The sequence below is a fragment of the Hyperolius riggenbachi genome, chromosome 3 (assembly GCF_040937935.1).
Source record: "Hyperolius riggenbachi isolate aHypRig1 chromosome 3, aHypRig1.pri, whole genome shotgun sequence".
In the NCBI taxonomy this organism is placed as follows: Eukaryota; Metazoa; Chordata; class Amphibia; order Anura; family Hyperoliidae; genus Hyperolius; species Hyperolius riggenbachi.
This window is the reverse complement of record NC_090648.1, coordinates 354,779,744-354,801,456: the sequence shown is the minus strand read 5'-3', so window position 1 is coordinate 354,801,456 and position 21,713 is coordinate 354,779,744. Positions and strand designations below refer to the sequence as shown.

Genomic DNA, 21,713 nt, shown 5'->3' with positions numbered 1-21,713 from the left:
ACAGACATCCACTGTGAAACGAATTTTTCATTGTGATGATCCGGATGATTTGACTCACAAAAAAGATCCGGATCAAATGAACGATTCGTTCATGATCCGGACAACACTACAGTCTTACCACGAGTCACCACAGTGCAGTGAATATTAATTAGCCATGTGGCTGGCCGCAGAGGAGGAGGGAAGACCTCCTCCTCCAACATTACTGAGCATATGCAAGCAGTCTAACGTGGCTTCGCCGGAGTATAACGTACAGCATGCAGCACTTTGTTTAAACGTGCTGCGTTACTATCTAACGCAACGTGTGCACTGTGAACAGCACATTGATTTTACAGTGCTGTGAGTTAGGCTGTGTTACTGGCTGCTGTAGCGTGGGACTTTAATGTCCCACTGTGAAACCAGCCTTATTCAAACAGCTTGTACATTTTTGATGGGCAATGACATGGTCGTCTCCCAAAAGATAAGACTATGTATAAACATTGTGGAAAAAAATTCTCAGTTTTTTTTTTTTTAATTTAAATTTGAGCAAAAAAATGTCCAGTCCAAAATTATTCATACCCTTCACAAACTGTGGGAAAATCCAAAGTTCTATACCCTTCAAATAGTCAAGCTGTTCCTAGCATCCAAATTACCCTGATTAATTGGGAAAAGCTGTTTTAATCAATTCAACAGGTGAAAAACAGCAGCTCTCTGTAGTTGGTTTGTGGACAGTTATGGCTAAGACAAAGGAGCTCAGTGAGTACCTGTGGCTGCTCACAAGTCAGGAAAGGGCTACAAGGACATTTCATAATGTTTTCCAGTTCCAGTGGCTACAGTGCAAAGTATTAAAAAGTACAAGATGTTCTGCACTGTGGAAAATCTCAGAAGACTTGGTCAGAAGCCAAAAGTGATGGCACAATGTTTCCTTCCTTTGGCATAAAAAAAAGCCAAGAACACAATCCCCACTGTCAAACATGGTGGTAGGAACCTAATGCTTGGGTCTGTTTTTTCAGCCAATGGACCAGGGAACCTAATCACAGTAAAGGACACCATGAAAAAAGAGTAATACATGAGGATTCTCAACGATATCAGGTAGTCTGCAGAGAAACTTGGCCATGGATATTTCAGCATGACTATGACCCAAAACGCACAGCAAAAGTGGTGAAGAAATGGTTAGCAGACAACAACATTAACGTTTTAGGGTGGCCCAGTCCTGACTTTAATCCAATTGAGAATCTGAGGAGGGCGCTTAAAATCAGGGTGATGGCAAGAAGACCCTCCAACCTGAAAGATTTGGAGCTCATCGCTAAAGATAAATGGGCAAAAATACCCATGGAGACCTGCAAAAAGCTGGTCTGCAATTATAGGACGCAATTGATTGCTGTAATGGCTAATAAAGGCTTTTCTATTGATTGAGAAGGGTTTTTAACGTGGGATTTATGTATTGTATTAAGTTGACATTTACTATTTTGCCACTAGATGTCCTCCTCCCCAGTTTATTCCTGTATGCTGTGAAAACAGGATGTTTAGTGTGGGTACTTTCACTTTAACAATAGCCATAACATAGTTCCCATTAACTGATCACTGATCAGTGGTCTACTAACTTTGCCGCGTGGGAATGTCGCGGGCGCTTTAGAAGACGAAGACTTGTATCATTTGCCCCAGGAATGAGAACAGTCTATACTGCCACAATCCCGAAAAAGTGGTTAAATACTATGTGCAGGTGTACATAGAAGTGATGCTGTTTTATAGGCAAAGGGTGGTCACACCAAGTATTAATTTGATTTATATTTCTCTTGTATTCACTTTGCATTGTTAATTGACAAAAAAATAAACTAACAATGTAATTTGTAAAAGTATTCTTAGTACATAGCAATTTTCACACCTGCCTAAAACTTTTGTACAGTAATATACATTTGAATAGGATATAAATATTGGATGCTGTATTGGCATTCTGAGCTTTAGGCATACTGTTTTCAATTGTAAATACATTTCCCAAGTGAAGCAGCAGCCAGCTGGTTGCCATGGTGACTGGTAGGTGGAATCGCCATATAGAAACTGCTTTGACAAGTGTACTGGTGAAAAAAATATTAGGGAACCTTTTCTGTAGTGTAAAGTCTGTGTTTGGAGCCATACAACTGTATGTGTATATATATATATATATATTAGGGTACGGTCCTTTTATAGAGTGAAGGATCAAAAAACACAGTCCTTTTTAAAAGGCAATCCACTTTGCCTATATAGACCTTTGGTTACTTTATGGAAAAGGACCTAAATTCAAAAAAACGAGGAACTAAACTGCTATAGTATCAAGGACTTTATAGAAAAACTTTATTAACACATTACAAAAATATTAAAAGGTTCTTCAATTCCACATAATTAGTTTCCAATAAATGATAAAGACACAATGTTCATTCAAGGTTACAACGAAGTCAAGCCAGAATACAATTCCTATCAGCTCCGTCAGCTTCAGCCTTTTGGATGTATTTTGATGTATCATTTATTGGAAACTAATTATGTGGAATTGAAGAATCTCTTGTAATATTTTTGTAATATGTGTTAATAAAGTTTTTCTATAAAGTCCTTGATACTATAGCACTTTACTTCCTCGTTTTTTGAATTTGGAGCCATACATACAGTACATACTACACAGCTGCATGCAAGGTCAAATGTTTCCAACTGAATATATTAGCATAGGCATTCTGTGCTTCTCTTATATTCGTTTTTTTATGTTTCACAGGGTCCAGAGTGGCAGAGGTGGGATGAAATACTGTGTCATGTCTTTCTACTGTTCTTTAGCCTGCAAAGGATTTTCACTGGTAGGTATTGCTTGAGGTTGTTTTCTCTTCTCCCCCCTCCCCCTCCCCTCCCCTTCTTCCTAGAACACATTTCTGTTTAAATGTTTAAAGAGTAACACCAGTGAGAATAATTTAATATAAAGTGCTTCATTTTTACAATAATTATATATAAATGATTTAGTCAGTGTTTTCCCGTTGTAAAAGCTTTTAAATCCCTGATTTACATCCTGACATTTAGTACATGGTGACATTTTTACTGTTGGCAGGTGATGTAGCTGCTGCATGCTTTTTTGGCAGTTGGAAACCGCTGTAAACAGCTACTTCCCACAATGCAACAAGGTTCACAGACAGGAAACTGCCAGGAGTACCACGGTCCTCAGTTTCTTGTGAGAGGGGTTTCACCACAATATCAGTCATACAGTGCCCCCTGATGGTCTGTTTGTGAAAAGGAATAGATTTCTCATGTAAACGGGGCATCAGGTACTGATTAGGATAAAGTTCAATTCTTGGTCGGAGTTTCTCTTTAACTACTCTCTGAATGCTCCACGCCAATGGGTGTGGCCGTGGAGTCAGGTCCTGGAGCCGGCTAATGCAGGAGATCGTGCGCAGGCTGTGCGCGCATCTCCTGCTTGAAGGGCGGAGCTCCGCCCCACCTTCAGTCTCCGAGCGGCGATCGGGAGACTGAGACGGCGTAATCGTTGTCTATTTACATGTACAGCGCTGCAATCTGCAGCAGTGCTGTACTGGGGACAGCTGTGTGACACGGCTATATCCTCCATAGGCTGGGGAGTGATCGGTTGTCATAGGCTGATGCCTATGACAGTTAATCACGCTGATTGGCTGGCAGAGGGAGGGAGCAGGGGAAAGAAAATTAAAAAAAGCAAATTTATTAAATAAAAGAATTAATTAAAAAAATAAACTGTGGAGCGATCAGACTCCACCAACAGAGAGCTCTGTTGGTGGGAGGAAAGGGGGGGGGGAATCACTTGTGTGCTGTTGTGCGGCCCTGCAGCTTGGCCTTAAAGCTGCAGTGGCCAATTAGGTAAAAAAATAGCCTGGTCTCTAGGGGGGTTTAACACTGTGGTCCTCATGTGCCTGGATTGGGGCTTTAACCACTTATCTAAACACACCACCTGGTAGAAGCCAGAAGACCCAGAATATTGAAGAACATTTTTGTAAAAAAAAAAAAAAAAACAACACGTTGGCAGTATTCCCGGCCCAGGCTCGAAGTGAAAGAATGCTACTAGCTGTAATCCTGGGTCTGGATCTGCCTGGAAGACACTGCAGAAAGCACAGCAGATCGGCGTGCAGAGCTCACCTCACTAAGGATCTGGGCACTCTCAGCCCATCTGCTTCCAGTCCTCCAAGGCTCCCCATCTCTTGGGTGAGATCATCATCTATCAAGTTACGGCGATCTTACTATAGCAATAGAGTGCCACGCGGAGGAAGAAATGCAGCGTTGGATCCACTTTTGTGCAGGGGCTGCTAAAAATCTCCCCAGGGTATATCATTTTCATTGCTTTTTAGACCCTAAAATCCAGAAAGAATTATACCACCAAGGCGGTTAAAGTTAATACTTACCCACGAGAAATCAAGTTCCCAAAGTGCTTTTTGCCACTACATTAATAAACACACACGGGAGGCAGAAGTGTAAAAACAAGCAATTTTATGCACTGCAAAATGTGATTTTTAGGTACTTGTGTATTAGGCTGTACTTGTATATTAGGTGGTAGAAAGGGGTTTAGCCGGACTCTGCCCTCCCTTACCAGCTGCTGGTTCACTCATGAAGCCCCTGTCCTGGGTGAAGCTGGCAAGGAGGGCTCTGGATGCCTCCTGTTAGAGGGAGATGTAAAGCTGGACAGTGCTCTGCATGTTTGTTCTTTAGACTTCAGAGCCCACAGCAGCCCCCTCCGCCTCTATGCCAGTAAAGCTGCCAACCTCCAGTAGGGCACAGTCTTTTAAAACTCAGTAAGGAGACCTTGGGCAAGATTCACTAACACTGCTACTTCCTATAGAGCGTGCCCCGGTGGCTGCAGCTTTGGTGCTTTGAGTTCGCCAGGAAAAAAGCAAGACAAGACAAATGTTGTTTGTCTTTACTAGTTAGGAGGGCTGCTAGCAATTAAGTTACAATATAGTAAATGCATATATAATTTCATGTATGGTCCTTGTTCAGAATATCTTGGTTTACTATACAATGGACCCTATTCACAAAACGTCTCATACATGTCTTATTTATCACCTAACTAATAAAAATAACCTTTCAGCACATTTACAAGCAAAATAATCCCTCAAAGTTGTTCCTGATTAACTCAATTTCAATATTACTTTTCTTACCTTAATTCTATTACATTTTTAAAGCTCCTAAAGAGCATAGATAGATAGATAGATAGATAGATAGATAGATAGATAGATAGATAGATAGATAGATAGATAGATAGATAGATAGATAGATCTTGACCGCAAATTCTCCCCCGATCGATCGATCAGAGGAAAACAGATGAAAAAGCTTTGTGAATCATGCCCAATATAGTAAATAACTGACTTTGTTGCTTTCAGTCAAATTTGAAGGAGTTTAAAATCCATGATGCTTTACAAACCAATATTTAAAAATATATATACAGTAGCAGTAAAAAGTATATGAACCCTCTGGAATTATATGGATTTCTGCACAAACTGGTCATAAAATGTGATCTGATCTTCATCTGTCACAACAATAGACAGTCTGTTTAAAAGGATAACACACAAATTAATAAAAACATGGAAATATTTATTTAAAACACCCTGTAAACATTTCCAGTTCAGGTGGAAGAAGTATGTGAACCCCTAGACTAATGACCTCTCTAAGAGCTAATTGGAGTGAGGTGTTAGCCAGCTGGAGTCCAATCAATGAGATGTGATTGGAGGTAGGCCTGAACGATTTATTGATTTTATATCGAAATCGCAATCACGGAAACTATTCCGTGATCGCCGAAGCGGCTTTTTTTTGAAGATATCCTGTGGACCTTTGCCCTCCCATTGTGCAGTAGTAACTGTATGGCTTCCTTCTCCTGCTGTGCGCAACTCTGTGTACAAATAGTTGCACTCCCTGCGGCAGCTTAGTATCTTTACTTCCGCCTAGTGCCTCCTTTTCCTCTTAGGTCATCAGCCCAGCGGCAGGTAGCCTCTCGCTCTCTTTCTCTCTGGCAGCTCATAGGTGTCATTTTTCTTCTCTGATTGTTAATGCTGCACAGAGGGGTGCAGACCACAGGGAGAGACAAGGGTATTTAGTTAAACCAGCCTAGTGTCTGGTCTGACTTTTTTCCTCACCCTCATTCAGCAGTTCAGTGGCTAGCAGAGGGAGTAGAGAAGGAATCCCTCTTCCAGAAGTTGTCACTGCCAAAGTGCAGATAAGAGCATGTGAATCTGCAGAGTGTGGGGGAGATTCAGCAGGCAAGACTGAAGTGCGTGACTGTGTGTGTCAGGGAGTGCTGTGTATGTGTGCATATATCAGTGTGTGCTGCAGGATGAGTGCTCGAGAAGTGTGTGTTTGCGCATATCGGTGTGTGCTGCAGGATGAGAGCTCGAGAAGTGTGTGTGTTTGTGCATATCCGTGTGTGCTGCAGGATGAGTGTTCGAGAAGTGTGTGTTTGTGCATATCGGTGTGTGCTGCAGGATGAGAGCTCGAGGTGTGTGTTTGTGCATATCAGTGTGTGCTACAGGATGTGTGTGTATCAGTAAGTACTGTGAGATGAAGAATTGTGTGCGTGTGTATCAGTGAGTGTACCAGCGCAAATTCTCCCCCATTTGTCAATTTTGGCACCTGTCTATTTGAGTTTGACACCCCTGGTAAGGCGCATAATCAGCTGGGCGGGCGTCAGACATTATATTAGGTGTGGTACTACTGTTCAATACCTTATTACACATTAACTCTGGCATATGAGAGTAAAAATTGTGTTTAATATATATGAGGTTTAAAATCTACTCATTGATTAGAGCACCAGGTTTTCTCCGTTTGTTTATACTGTCACTGTCGGTCAAGAGTTTGGCCAGTTATGAAGTCTTTAGGCTTAGGATTAATCACAGCTCCGCCCCCCAGCCTCCTTTACACAGAGGAGGTCTGGATGAGGCACATGCTAAAGTTTGATTTGAAGAAAATCGTGAATCTAATCTCCATTCCTGACAGAAATCGTGCAATTCAATCTTTTCCTAAAATCGTTCAGGCCTAATTGGAGGTATTGGTTACAGCTGCCCTGCCCTATAAAAAACACACCAGTTTTGGTTTTGTTTTTTCCCAAGAAGCATTGCCTGGTGTGAATGATGCCTCACACAAAAGAGCTCTCCGCGGATCTACAATTAAGAATTGTTGACTTGCATAAAGCTGGAAAGGATTATAAAAGTATCTCCAAAAGCCTTGCTGTTCATCAGTCCACATGAAGACAAATTGTCTATAAATGGGAAAAGTTCAGCACTGTTGCTATTCTGCGTAGGAGGGTTTTTAATGGATTAGGGAGTGGTGATGGTCTCTTGCTCTATTATAGCAGTTGCCGAACTATGCAAATGGCATTTTTCATAAAAGTTTATTTAATAAAGATTTTCTATTTTTGAATCAAAAATTTTGCAGTCCCTGTATTTTCAACCACTTGTGGCAGTGTGCGGCTTCAAACTGGTTTGGTTGCTTTGTGTTTTTGTCTTTGGATAAGGATACCAGTGCCTGCACCTGGCGCCTTTGGGATTGCGCGTTTGCAAAATTACGGTTATTGTTGTTAATATCTAGCATCCTGTAAATGACTGCAAGAGCACAGCACAGAATACTCAATGAGGTGAAGAAAAACCCTAGAGTGCCAGCTAGACTTGGCATATGCAAGAGACTTTTGTATCCTCCATGTTAGCAAATCTATGATACGTAAAACACTAAACAAGAATGGAGTTCATGGGAAGATACCACAGAAGAAGCCATTGCTGTCCAAAAAAAAAAAAAAAAAACATTGCTGCACGATTAAAGTTTGCAAAAGAGCACCTGGATGTTCCACAGCAGTACTGGCAAAATGTTCTGTGGACAGATGAAACCAAAGTTGAGTTGTTTGGAAGAAACACACAACACTGTGAGGAGAAAATGAGGCACAGCACACCAACTTCAAGATCTCATTCCAACTGTGAAGTATGGTGGTGGGAGCATCATGGTTTGGGGCTGCTTTGCTGCATCAGGGCCTTGACTGATTGCTATCATTGAAGGAAAAATGAATTCAAAATTTTTTTTTTTTTTTTTTTTTTTTTCAAGAAATTTTGCAGGAGAACTTAAAGCAGAATGAAACCCAGCATTTCTTCTTTGCTCAAAAAAGATTTACAGCATATTATATACTACCATTTTTTTTATTTTTTTTTTTTATTTTTTTTTTTTTACTAGAACAGCATTTAACTAGTTAAACACAGGACTTCCAAGCTCAGTGCAGAGATACTTGGACGCATCCGAACTGGAGATAATGTTATCTTGTGTTTACTTAATTGTATCAAGTGAGGAATGTGACTGTGCAGACTCTCCTGAACAGACAGACACGCGGAAAGTATTTCTGCTTAAATTAAGAGGAATAAAACCAGTTATAAAAGTCAGCTCTCAGAGCAAACCTGCACAAAAGCAAATATAACTGTATGGCATATAAAAAGTAGGAAAACCATGTTTTATTGAATTATATGTCAGGGTTTTATACCGCTTTAAGGTCATCAGTCCACCAGCTTAAGTTCAGCAGAAGAGGTGTTGCAACAGCACAACAACCCAAAGCATAGAAGTAAATCAACAGAATGGCTTAAACAGAAGAAAATACGCCTTCTGGAGTGGTCCAGTCACTAACCTCAACCTGATTAAGATGCTGTGGCATGACCTCAAGAAAGCGATTTAAATCAGACATACAAGAATATGGCTGGACTGAAGACTATTCTGTAAAGAGAAATGGTCAAAAAGTATTCCTGACCACTGTGCATGACTGATCTGCAACTACAGGAAACCTTTGTTAAATTTATTGCTGCCAAAGGAGGTTTAACCAGTTAAGAAATCCAAGGGTTCATATACTTTTTCCACCTACACTGTGAATGTTTACATGGTGTGCAATAAAAACATGGAAACCTTTAATTGTGTGGTAATAGTTTAAGCAGACATTGATTGTCTATTGTTGTGACTAAAGGTGACCATACATGGTAAAATTTTTCTTTTTTTTTTCTTTTTCTTTTTTTTTTTTTTATTGGATAATTTAGTTCGATTTATTCTGTTACATCGAATATAAAGACTTTTCCAGCATGTCCGATCAGATTTCTCTAAAAAAAACTGGATAATTGTTTGAATTTTTGGATCGGAAAAAAAAAATGTTCAACTTCGATCATTTAGATCAAATAAATAGGAAAATTTAACGTTTTTATTGTATCGTGTATGGGCACCATTAGATGAAGATCAGATCACATTTATGACCAATTTGTGCAGAAATCCATAACCATCCAATTCTAATTTTGGAAATCTGCATTGAAGTAGCAGGACCATGTGCCCTACAGTTTCCAGATTCTGCAAAGGTAGTTGGGTAGTCACCCTGTCGCTCTAGGCAGCTAAGCAGTGTCATACGGTGGCTAGACTCTCTCTTGGGGGAGGTAAATTAACTGAATAAAGCGGTCAGCCCCTTAAAGAGAATCTGTACTCTAAAAAATTTTACAGCAAAAAGCATACCATTCTATTCATTATGTTCTCCTGGGCCCCTCTGTGCTGTTTCTGCCACTCCCTGCTGCAATCCTGGCTTGTAATTAAGTTTTAGGCAGTGTTTACAAACAAACTAACCAGCTTGTGATAGGCTCACATAAGCAGAGTGTGTGTCATACAGAGCCAGCAGGGGGCCTGCAGAGGGTGTGTATAGCTTCTACCAATCACAAGCAGCCCTGCACATTCCACACATTCCAGCCTAGCCTGACTGTGCCTACAGAAGAAAACAGATTAGATCATATAACAGAGATAACACAGCCACTATACAATTAGGAAAAGCTGCAGTAAGCCAGAGCACATTAGAACAGGCAAGGGAACTTGTATGATAGAAGAACTAAGGCTGAACATTTTGTTACAGAGTCTCTTTAAGTTTGAATTATCTTGTGCTCTCTAACCAGAATATTATAGCAAATAGACACTGTGCTAAAAGGTCAAATTTTCTAGGTGATCCTATTTTTAGGCTTTAATACTGTATGTTAGTAGATGATTCAGATTTTGAGGCGACCTCATTTCCCAAAGAAATCAAATATCTCACAGTCTTAACTGTTATAGTGCAGTTCTAAATACTAAGATCAATTTTCTTAAACACCATTAGTCGTGTCTTGCCAGAAAGCTATCACACCAGGGACCCAGCATGCTGCATGTGCTGTGCTAGTCTCTAACTTGGCAGAGTCTGTAGTCTCACAGTAGCACTTGGCATCTGTTGCTGCAGGCAAACCAGCATGTGAGTTAAAACTTAGCAGCACAAGTTTATTGAAATAAGCAATTCATACTCAGAACATCAGTATTATAACATCTGCTTGTAGATATGAGCTGAGATGTGGAAAGATGCTGGGAATGGCAGAACTTGTTGGGCTGCCGCTGAATCTGACTGCAGAGCACAGTACGTGTGTGAGCATGACATACTGACAAGCAAATAACTGGGAGACCTCAGCAATACATGTCTCCTGTCCCTTGTCTGCCAAAGCCTTGAATATATATTCTACTTACATAACAGATGTATTGTGCTATCCACTTAAAGGGAAGGTTCAGGAACGATTAAAAAAAAATCCGCATCCACTTACCTGGGGCTTCCTCCAGCTCGTGGCAGGCAGGAGGTGCCCTCGGCGCCGCTCCCGGTGGTCTCCGATGGCGCGCCCGACCTGGCCAGGCCGGCGGCCAGGTCGGGCTTCTTCTGCGTTCCAAAATGCGCCTCACGGCTGCGCGCTGATGTCATCGGACGTCCTCCAGGCTGTACTGCGCAGGCTCAGTAGTTCTGAGCCTGCGCAGTAAAGCACGGAGGACGTCCGATGACGTCAGCGCGCCGCCGTGAGGTACACTTTGGAACGCAGAAGAACCCTGGCCAGGTCGGGCGCGCCACCGGAGACCACCAGGAGCCTGCGGAGCGGCACCGAGGGCACCTCCTGCCTGCCACGGGCTGGAGGAAGCCCCAGGTAAGTGAATGCGGGTTTTTATTTTTTTTTTAATCGTCCCTGAACCTTCCCTTTAATGATTCCTGTGAATTTCACAAAGGAAAAGCAGAAAATCCTATTCTAGGCAGTGGCCATTTTGCCAAGCTAATGCTGACATCATATCCTCCCTGACTCTTGTCCCCCCTTCTCTTGCCCATTGTGTATTCATTAGCTGCTTTCCTCCCAGAATCTTTTTTTTTTTTTTTTTACACATCCAATCACTGAGTCACCTCAGCCTTGCTTGTAAACACAAGTGATCAGCTAGGCAGGAAAATAAATGGAAGAGGAGGAATATATTATAGATAAGAACTCCCAGCATTCAACTTTTTGGCACTGTTTGGCACTAGGGCCAGTGCTCCTAAAGTATTTGATAACTCCAAACCATAACAGCAGAAAAAGCTTTGAATGCAGGAATAGCATCTTTATCACTTAATACACTCTGACCAGTTGCTGTTGAAATTTGATTTTTATGGTGACAATACCGCTTTAAACCATGCAAATTGCTCGGCTGTCTTGCTGATCCTCTATCTCAAAAGCCTTGTAAAGACTTCAGACTAATGTCACCTGGCAAGGATTCCTGTAAAGGGGGAGGGGGAGAGCGCACTCAATAGACAATTTGAGAAAACTGGTTAGCCAACCGTGGTATAATCTCACCTGAGATTCTTGCCGATTAGCCCATATGGGTTGGTCGGCTGAAGAGCTTTTGTCCCACTCAGAACCGGGGACCAGGTCTGTCCAGCGATGTTCCTCCACAAGATGTACTGGAACATATGCTCCTCCGTCCATTGAACTTCAGTCCTGGATCAGATGCATTTCCACTCCTCGCAAATGCTATCTACCACTATAGGCGACCGCATTTATGCATAGAATGTCTGCACAGACGTGTCTTGGATGTGCAGGAGGAACCAAGTTTGTGCCTAAATTACTCCATGCAGCTCTGTATGCTTTACACTTGTAAGCCACAGGCTGCAGGAGCCCTTGGAGCCAGGAGCTGGCTCAGGTTGTGTGAGGGGTAATGGCTGGGAGAAACTCTGCTCTGCGTGTCAGTATGCAATGTGTTTGCATACTGATGGGGGGATTGGCTAATTCAATCCCTGTGTTATGTGACATTGTGCATTTAAAACTTGCTACTCTGTAACCAATATTTTAGCCTGATGAAAGAGTTGAGCTCTCGGAAACGTGTCGCTTTTTATTAGAATAAATACTTTTAACTACACTACAAGGCAGCTGCCTTTTATCCTTTCTACCACGCACCTGCTTGTCAGTTCACAAACCTCCCAGCTGCCTGCTGCTTGCTTGTGCGAGACACGCAGAGAGTGGAGTTTCTCCCAGCCATTACCCCTCAAATAAACTGAGCCAGCTCCTGGCTCCAAGAGCTCCTGCAGCCTGTGCCTTACAAGTGTAAGGGCCCGTTTCCACTATCGCGAATCTGCATGCGTTTCCTGCATGCAGATTCTCATAGCCAATACAAGTGAATGGGTCTGTTTCCACTTGTCAGTTTTCCTGAGCGTTTTTCTGTGCAGGATTTTTCTGCACGGCAGAGCCCTCCGAATTCGCCTGCGTGTGGAATGCATGCGAATCGCCGCTAATGTATTTAATAGGGAAATCGCCTACGGCTTTGGTATGTGAATTTTCATGCAAATTCACAAAAATCAATGGCAAAAGCACACCGGCACTGCCATGGTTAAATTCGCACAGCGTCATCCATGCGAATTCGCATGAAAATTCGCATACACCCGCATGCAAAATTCACATCCGCATGCGAATTTTTACCGCAGCGATTCGCACCGCACAAGTGGAAACGGGCCCTAAAGCATACAGAGCTGCATGGAGTAATTTAGGCACAAACGTGGTTCCTCCTGCACATCAAAGACACCTCTGTACACACATTCCTATGCATAAATGTGGCCGCCTATAGTGGTAGATGGCATTTGCGAGGAGTGGAAATGCATCTGATCCAGGACTGAAGTTCAATGGACGGAGGAGCATATGTGCCAGTACATCTTGTGGAGGAACATCGCTGGACAGACCTGGTCCCTGGTTCTGAGTGGGACAAAAGCTCTTCAGCCGACCAACCCATATGGGTTAAAGGGACTCCGAGCTCTGGCTAAAATAAAAATGTTCACTTACCAGGGGCTTTCTGCAGCCCAGTGCTGGTCAGGACGTCCCACGCCGGCCTCCTGGCTCTTCTCCCCACGGCTGTCCATATAGGGCTGATCGGCGGCTCCCCGGGCGACACTGGCCGAGTGTCGGGGCTCCTTCTTCCGCAAACCTCATCAATGACGTCGCACGCCGGCCACCTCGCGTCATCACGGCGGTTGGCGTGACAGCACGGCGCATGTGCGATTAAATGTTATGTGCTTAACCCTTCCAGTGCTGGGCATTGATACAATACAGCAGATGTATTGGTTACCTCAGCAACAGCAATTTACCTTACATGCTGCACTGTCTGAGAAACTTTCCTAAGGCCTCTTTCACAGTAGGACGTTGCGTTTTGATGCGATGTTAAAGTCGCAGCGCAAATTACAACGCAATGCCCCAAAAAAGTCGCAACGCAACTTAATGCCCCGTTACGGTCGCATACAGTAGAGCATACAGACAATGAAAAGTATGTCTCCCAATCATTACTGAGCATGTGCAAACAGTCCAACGCAGCTAATAACTTGTATAACGCACTGCATGCAGTACTTTCACTTAACGTGCAGCATTAGTCACCAATGCAAGGTGTGCACAGTGAATGGGGCATTTATTTTTTCCATTTCAGTGAGTTATTCTGCGTAAATTTAACGTGCAACTTTAATGTCCCACTGTGAAAGAGACCTTACTCCTCCTATTCCTAACCGTTTTTATAAAGGAATCTGCACTATTTAATGATTATTTTTTTTTTTTTAATATGTCTGATTCCTTTATAAAAACGGTTAGGAATAGGAGGAGTAAGGTCTCTTTCACAGTGGGACATTAAAGTTGCACGTTAAATTTACGCAGAATAACTCACTGAAATGGAAAAAATAAATGCCCCATTCACTGTGCACACCTTGCATTGGTGACTAGCGCTGCACGTTAAGTGAAAGTACTGCATGCAGTGCGTTTATACAAGTTATTAGCTGCGTTGGACTGTTTGCACATGCTCAGTAATGATTGGGAGACATACTTTTCATTGTCTGTATGCTCTACTGTATGCGACCGTAACGGGGCATTAAGTTGCGTTGCGACTTTTTTGGGGCATTGCGTTGTAATTTTGCGCTGCGACTTTAACATCGCATCAAAACGTAACGTCCTACTGTGAAAGAGGCCTTACTCCTCCTATTCCTAACCGTTTTTATAAAGGAATCTGCACTATTTAATGATTTTTTTTTTTTATTTAATATGTCTAAGACAATTCTGCATGGATTTCTAAAAATACCAATATTTTGTCTTAGACAGTCTTTATAATGTCCCCCACTGTCTTTAGCGGCTGCCATAGCCAAGTTTAGTCTGTGTCGTGTGTGAGTACAGACCTTTATCCTTAGCCATAGATCCTGAACAAGCATTCAGATCAGGTGTTTGTCTGGAATTTACACATGTTTGTTTCAGGTGTGTGATTTAGACACTGATGCAGCCAAAGAGATCAGCAGGACTGCCAAGCAACTTGAATTGTTTAAAAGGCAATAAATATGGCAGCCACCAGATTCCTTTTACTTCAGAAAACTCCTTTGGATGTGTTTAATCCTTTTGTCTGTAACCAGCTGTCTGACTCAGACTGGGGAATATTCATTTTTATTTTTTCAGCTGTAATTTATTTTATTTTTTCTTATTCAGTAACTAATCTAGTGGCATTTTATTGGGTTGTTCTGTAAGAAGCTGTGTTCTGTAACCATCCATAACAGAGTTTTGTCTCTGTTGCCTTGTCCAAAGACTTTTATCTTAAGTGTGTATGTAGCATAACTCCTTGTGAGTTCTCTGAGACTAAAGCTGGCCATACACTAGGCCGATTGCCGCCAGTTCGACAGCAGATTCGATCACTGGGATCTAATCTGCTGTCACATTGTTCCCCCTACACGGCGAATTTCGATCCATTTTGTCCGATTCCGTCAATCGCTCCGTGCGGAAAATTACCGTCGATCGCCCGCGGGTAGGGAGCGCGTCGCTAGCGGAGTTCGAGTGCCCGACGACCAACGCAATAGAGCCTGCATACATTACCTGCTCCGCCGGCGCGACTGCCCCCGGTCACCGCTGCTCCGTCTCCACTCTGGTCTGGTCTCCGGGTCCGGCATGCTTCACTTCCTCCTGCCCGGCAGGAAGTTTAAACAGTAGAGGGCGCTCTACTATTAAACTTCCTGCCGGGCAGGAAGAAGTAAAGCATGCCGGACCTGGAGACCAGAGCGGAGACGGAGCAGCGGTGACCGGGGGCAGTCGCGCCGGCAGAGCAGGTAATGTATGCCGGGGGGGGGGGGGGAGGGAGGGAATGTGGCGGCAGCAGCACCACCACCACAACAAATTGTGAACGGTTTCAGGCTGAAATTGGTTCACCATCTGTTTGCAGTACAGGTAGCCATACGATCCCTCTCTGATCAGATTCGATCAGAGGGGGATCTATCTGTTGGTCGAATCTGATGGCAAATCGACCAGTGTATGGCTACCTTAACCTCCCTGGCGGTTAATTTTTTTTGCCAAATTGGCAAAAAAAACTTTTTTTAAATTTTTTTTTTTTTTTGTTTCATGTAAAGCTACCAGAGTGGTAGCTACATGAAACACCACTAGAGGGCGCATGTGTCCCTCTAGTGCGATCGTCGCCGGCATCTATAGCAAACAGGGGAACGCGTATACAACGCGTTCCCCTGTTCGGCTTCTCCTGTCGCCATGGCGACGATCGGGATGACGTCATGGACGTCAGCCGACGTCCTGACGTCAGACACCTCCGATCCAGCCCATAGCGCTGCCCGGAACTCATTGGTCCGGGCAGCGCAGGGCTCTGGCGGGGGGGGGGGGCCCTCTTTCGCCGCTGCGTGCGGCCGATCGCCGCAGAGCGGCGGCGATCAAGCTGTGCGCGCGGCTAGCAAAGTGCTGGCTGCGCGCACAGCAATTTACAGATTAAAAATCGCCCCACCAGGGGCTGAGATCTCCCCCTGCGCGGCATAGCCCGAGCTCAGCTCGGGCTTACCGCCAGGGAGGTTAATGGTGTGTACACACATGAAAGATCTTAGACCAATTTTACCACCTTCCAAGTGTGTATACACCATTAAGGTGGCCATACACTGGCCCAATTCGCGGCCGTTTCGACAGCAGATTCGATTCTGGGATCGAATCTGCTGCCAATCGTTCGCGCTAAACGCACCCGCCGATCCGATTTCCTCCCGAAATCGGATCGGTCCGTCGATCGCGCAGTGCGGGAAATTACCCTCGATCGCCCGTGGGTAGGGAGCGCGTCGCTAGCGGCGGCCGATCTGATCAGGTATACATTACCTGTTGCTGGCTCCCGGGCATCTTCTCAGCGCTGCACCGCTCTGTTCCGGCTCCATCCCGGCGCTTCCTGTGTCACCGCAGTGACCAGGAAGTTCAAATAGAGGGCGCTCTATTTGAACTTCCTGGTCACGGAGTGACACAGTGTACGTTCACGCTGGGATGCGGTGCGGTGCAGCGTGGAGAAGAGGACCCGGAGCCAGCTTCAGGTAATGTGTGCGGGGGGGGGGGGACAGGCGGCAGGAGCAGCTCAACAGATTGTGATCGGTTTCAGGCTGAAATCGATTCACAATCTGTTTGCAGTAAAGGCAGCCATACGATCCCTCTCTGATCAGATTCGATCAGATAGGGATCTGTCAGCTGGTCGATCTAATTGCAAATCGACCAGTGTATGGCTACCTTTAGTCTCAGAGCTCACAAGGAGTCATGCTACATACACACTTGAGATAAAAGTCTTTGGAAAAGGCAAGATCACAGACCAATTTTAGCCCCTTCCATGTAGTATGAGAGCATACTCTACACAGTCTATTGTATTGAGCTGAACTCGCCATCAGATAAAATCTTTGCAAGATGCTGTACACATTCAAAAGATCAGTATCTGCAAAAGATCCGTTCCTGCAAAATGCATTGAACTGATCCGTTCCTGCATTTTGCAGGAACGGATCTTTTGCAGATACTGATCTTTTGAATGTGTACAACATCTTGCAAAGATTACTATCTGATGGGGAGTTCAGCTGAATAGAATAGACTGTGTAGAGTATGCTCTCATACTACATGGAAGGGGGTAAGATTAGCCTGTGATCTTTCATTTTCCTAAGACTATAGTCTTATGTGTGTCTGCACCCTTAGTTGTGCATTGCAGATAATTGCAGCTTCCTATACATCTGCTTACCTTTGATGTGTGGTGTGTGGGAATGTGTGACATAAACATAATTTGCCCAGACTGGGCAGATTCTTCAGAAACCAGCATTTATAGAAAACACAATGGTACAATAGTACACTAGTGAATGGCACACCCAACACCTTTTTGCAGATGAAATGCACAATGGTACCAAGGAATGGTCAGTGAGATGCAAATGTATGCAGCCTCTAAACAGAAGGTTGTGTTTGCTGTGATTTTTTTTTTTTTTACTGCAATACTTAGGTAATCTCTGCACATGGGAAGTAAGAACAATTTTCTTCTTTTAGATCACTTACAAACTCCAGTTGTAGAGCGTGCGGATGAAATTCTGCGGAAGCCGTGTATTAAATTGCCTTTATGTGAGGATGTTACTGAAGCGGACGTAGAACGGCATCTAAACCACTTCTGGACACGGTCTGGACCTGAAGCCTCAGCAACTATTAAGGACCACTTTGACATGCTGAAGTCCTTGCTGCTTGCAGAGGTTCATAGGCAGATGCCCCAGAATCATTCTGGTGTGTAGAGTGTTGCTGCAGACATAACAGAACCAGCTTATTGTCTTAAGATATGACTGTTAAGTGAAAAGGGATTTTAAATGTTTGTGCTTGGATGGATTTCTACACAAATGCTAGGCACTTTACTGATATATAGTTGTTGTTTTTTTTGATAAATTGTAATATGCTTGCTTCGTGCAAGCTTTTAATAAAGTGAGTGAAGTGTGTGGTTTTTAAAAACAGGTAAAACTGTTAGTGTAAGCGAGTGTGGCTCTCCAGTAGAATAGTGTTTTTGTATGGTGGAAAACCTGTCTCCATGACCAGCAAACCTGCTGAAGTTTTTCTAGGCTTTGTTATACTATACATTTCTAAAGCACTCTGCAGAGTTTCCCAATCCTGTCCTCAAGGCCCACCAACAGTACATGTTTTGCGGAAAACCACAGACATGCACTGGTGAGATAATTAGTGTCTCAGCAGAGTTGATTAACTACCACTGTGGATTTCTACAAAACATGCACTGTTGGTGGGCTTTGAGGACAGGGTTGGGGAACACTGCTCTAGAGTTCAATGTACAGTGCATGTTACTATTAGGGATGATTAATGCTGTGCACATGCTTCTGAGTTCATGTACATTTTATGCAAATATATGCAGCTTGAAAATGAACCAATCAAGTCCCACCAAGGTTTAAATTGTTTAGTCAATTTGCGAGCTGTATATTTGCATACATTTTATAAATTTGCATAAACTTGCATCTCCCCTAGATTATCCCTAGGCACTATCTGTCCCAGTGAACAGCCCTGCTGAAAGATATAGAGCTGTCAACAGTGGCATTTGGTCAGTGGTTCAAATCTGAGCCAGGACCCTACCTGCATGGAATTTGTATTTGCAGGTTTTCCCTGTTGGCATGGGTTTCTGCCTCCATCCCAAAAACCTACAGATAGGCTAGTTAGCTTATGTTCAAAAATTGGCCTTAGACCAGTGTTTCTCAATATTTTATTGGTATGTATCCCTTTTGAGACCCTGTACTCACCAAGTACCCCCTAGCATAGTAAACAGTATCACAAGTACCCCTTGACAAATGTATATTGAATCATAGTACATAATTGATTCTAAACAATTTACAAACATTTAATATGGCTTTTAATTAGCTAAAATACTAATTTGGCTTTGTTTAAATAAGATTCATCATTTTCTAAAACTAAATTTGTTGTTCTTGGTTATGTATATCAAGCCTAAGTATCCCCTGGAACCATCAGAAGTACCCCCCTGGGGTATGCGTACCACATGTTGAGAACTTAGGCCTTAGACAATGATGGGCATATAGGGATTACATTGCGAGTTCCTTTAGGCCTATTTCACAGTGGGACGTTGCATTTGATGCAACGTTAAGGTCGCATAACGTGCCCCTAATGCAACGCATTGAAAGACTATAACTTGGACGTTACAGTACATTCTTTAGCCCTGCGTTTGGTGCGCCGTTTTCGTCACATAGTGATGGAATGAAAATGGTGCATGCGTTACATTAAAAAAAAATTACTGAGCATGTGCAACACACAACGCAGCAGATTTATTGCTAAACGCACAACATGCAGCACTTCCTAAATTTTGCTACACGTTACACACAACGCAACGTGTGCACTGTGAATGTTGCACAGACTTTGTATTGCTGTGCATTAATCCACCTTAAAACATTTTCTAACGTGCGACTTTAACATCGCACTGTGAAAGAGGCCTTAAAGAGAAACTCCAACCAAGAATTGAACTTTTTCCCAATCAGTAGCTGATACCCCATTTTACATGAGAAAGACAATGATTTTCACAAACAGACCATCAGGGGGCGCTGTGTGACTGATTTTGTGCTGAAATCCCTCCCACAAGAACCTCTGAAGACCGCGGTACTCCTGGCAAACAGCCACAATGTAACAATGTTCAGAGACAGGAAACAGCTGTTATTAGCTGTCTAACAGCCAGAGCAGCTAGAAACAGCTAAATAACCTGCCCACAGTAACAATGTCTCCATGTAATAAATGTCAGAATGTGAATCTGGGAGAGGAAAGATTTTACAATGAGCAAACACTGACTAAATCATTTATACATAATTATGGTAAAAAATGAAGCACTTTTTTTACTACATTATTTTCACTGGAGTTCCTCTTTAAGGGGCAGTTGCTGAGAAGTCTATATATATTCTGTAAAGCACCATGGAAGATGTCAGCGCTATATAAATACCAAATGAATAAAATGTAATAAATGTCATGCTGCTGTGATTGTATGAAGGACTATAAAGCCTTGAATACACTTTCAATTATGATTGGCCAATTTTACCACTTCCATGTAGTATGAGGGTAACATTGAATTCCATGAGCAGATTGTGTAGGTAAACTCTCATACTACATGAAGATGGTAACATTGGTCAGTGATTGGCCAATCATTATTGAAAGTGTGTACCAGGCTTAAAGGGATACTGTAGGGGGGTCGGGGAAAAATGAGTTGAACTTACCCGGGGCTTCTAACGGTCCCCCGTAGACATCCTGTGCCCACGCAGCCGCTCACCGATGCTCCGGCCCCGCCTCCGGTTCACTTTTGGAATTTCAGACTTTAAAGTCTGAAAACCATTGCGCCTGCGTTTCCATGTCCTCACTCCCACTGACGTCACCAGGAGTGTATAACACAGACCATACTGGGCCTGCGCAGTATGCTCCTGGTGACATCAGCGGGATCGAGGACGCGGCAACGCAGGCGCAGTGGTTTTCAGACTTTAAAGTCTGAAATTCCAGAAGTGAACTGGAGGCGGGGCTGGAGCATCGGTGAGCGGCTGCGCCAACACAGGATGTCTGTGGGGGACCATTAGAAGCCCTGGGTAAGTTCAACTCATTATCCCCTGACCCCCCTACAGTATCCCTTTAAGAGTAAGGACTCAGCCACACTATAAGTGCTTTTCTGAGTGCTTTTTAAAAAGCACAATTTTTAAAAAGCACACAGCAAAAGTCGCTAATCACAAAGTGCTCAGAAAAGTGCTTATAGTGTGGCTGAGCCTTAAAGGTAAACGTTTTTTGTTGTAGTAATCCATCAATGTAAACCAGGGCTTCCCAAGCCTGTCCTCCAAAGCCCACCAACAGTGCTTGTTTTGTAGAAATCCACAGAGGTATCAGCTCTGCTGAGACACTAATTACCTCACCTGTGACTGCTTGTGGTTTTCTGCAAAATATCCATTGTTGGTGAGCCTGAGGACATAGTTGGGAATCTCTGTTGCAAACAATAAAGCTACTATGAATGCATGGGGCAGTCAATAGAATGCTGATAATTCTGACTTCATGCTAACTTTGTGCAATAATCTTAGAAATGGATCGATCAAATGCAGCAGATCTTATTGTATGTGTGATAGCACTGTTTAAGGACCCTATTATTATTATTATTTTTTTAATAAACTGCTAAATAAGTGTGTGTATGAAATGCAAATTACATTTAGTATATGTTCATCCGTCATTGTCGACAATGATCAAGATCATCATACAAAGGAGATTGACTGGGTATGGTGTGTGGCTTGTCCGTGTAAGGGCTCAAACCCACTAGCAGCCTTTTCTAAGCGCTAGTGATTTGGCAAAGCTTTTGGTAATACAGTGTTATGGGGGATTTTTATAAAATCACCTCCCTCTAGTGCGATCACACCCATAGCATTACGGCCCCCCATTCACACTTGCAAAATGCTGGCAATTTTTTCCGGCGTTTTGCAGGAGTGGTTTTTCCGTGATGTCACATGGAAAAATCACTGAACACTGCAACGATTTTGCCGTGATCGCACTCAGTGCTTCTATTGCACTGAAACACGATCGGCGGCAAAACGCCTGAAAATAGTGCAGGTGACGTGTTTGTTTTTGGGCGATTTGCTGCGATTAGCGCAAATCGCCCAAGTAAGAGCGGGTCCATAGGATTTCATT

At 43.2% G+C, this 21,713-nt stretch overlaps 1 protein-coding gene across 5 annotated transcripts in view; it reads left to right on the top strand.

The window, feature by feature from the left end:
- Positions 1-21,713, top strand: part of SIMC1 (SUMO interacting motifs containing 1) — a 190,800-nt gene that overhangs the window by 93,520 nt on the left and 75,567 nt on the right. For 4 of the 5 annotated variants that reach the window (XM_068277109.1, XM_068277111.1, XM_068277112.1 and 1 more), the window contains exon 9: positions 2,717-2,795. In XM_068277109.1, coding sequence (XP_068133210.1) covers positions 2,717-2,795 — 79 coding nt within the window. Of the gene's footprint in view, positions 1-2,716; positions 2,796-17,567; positions 18,015-21,713 lie in introns of those variants that run through there. The other variant, XM_068277108.1, reaches the window with a different exon arrangement.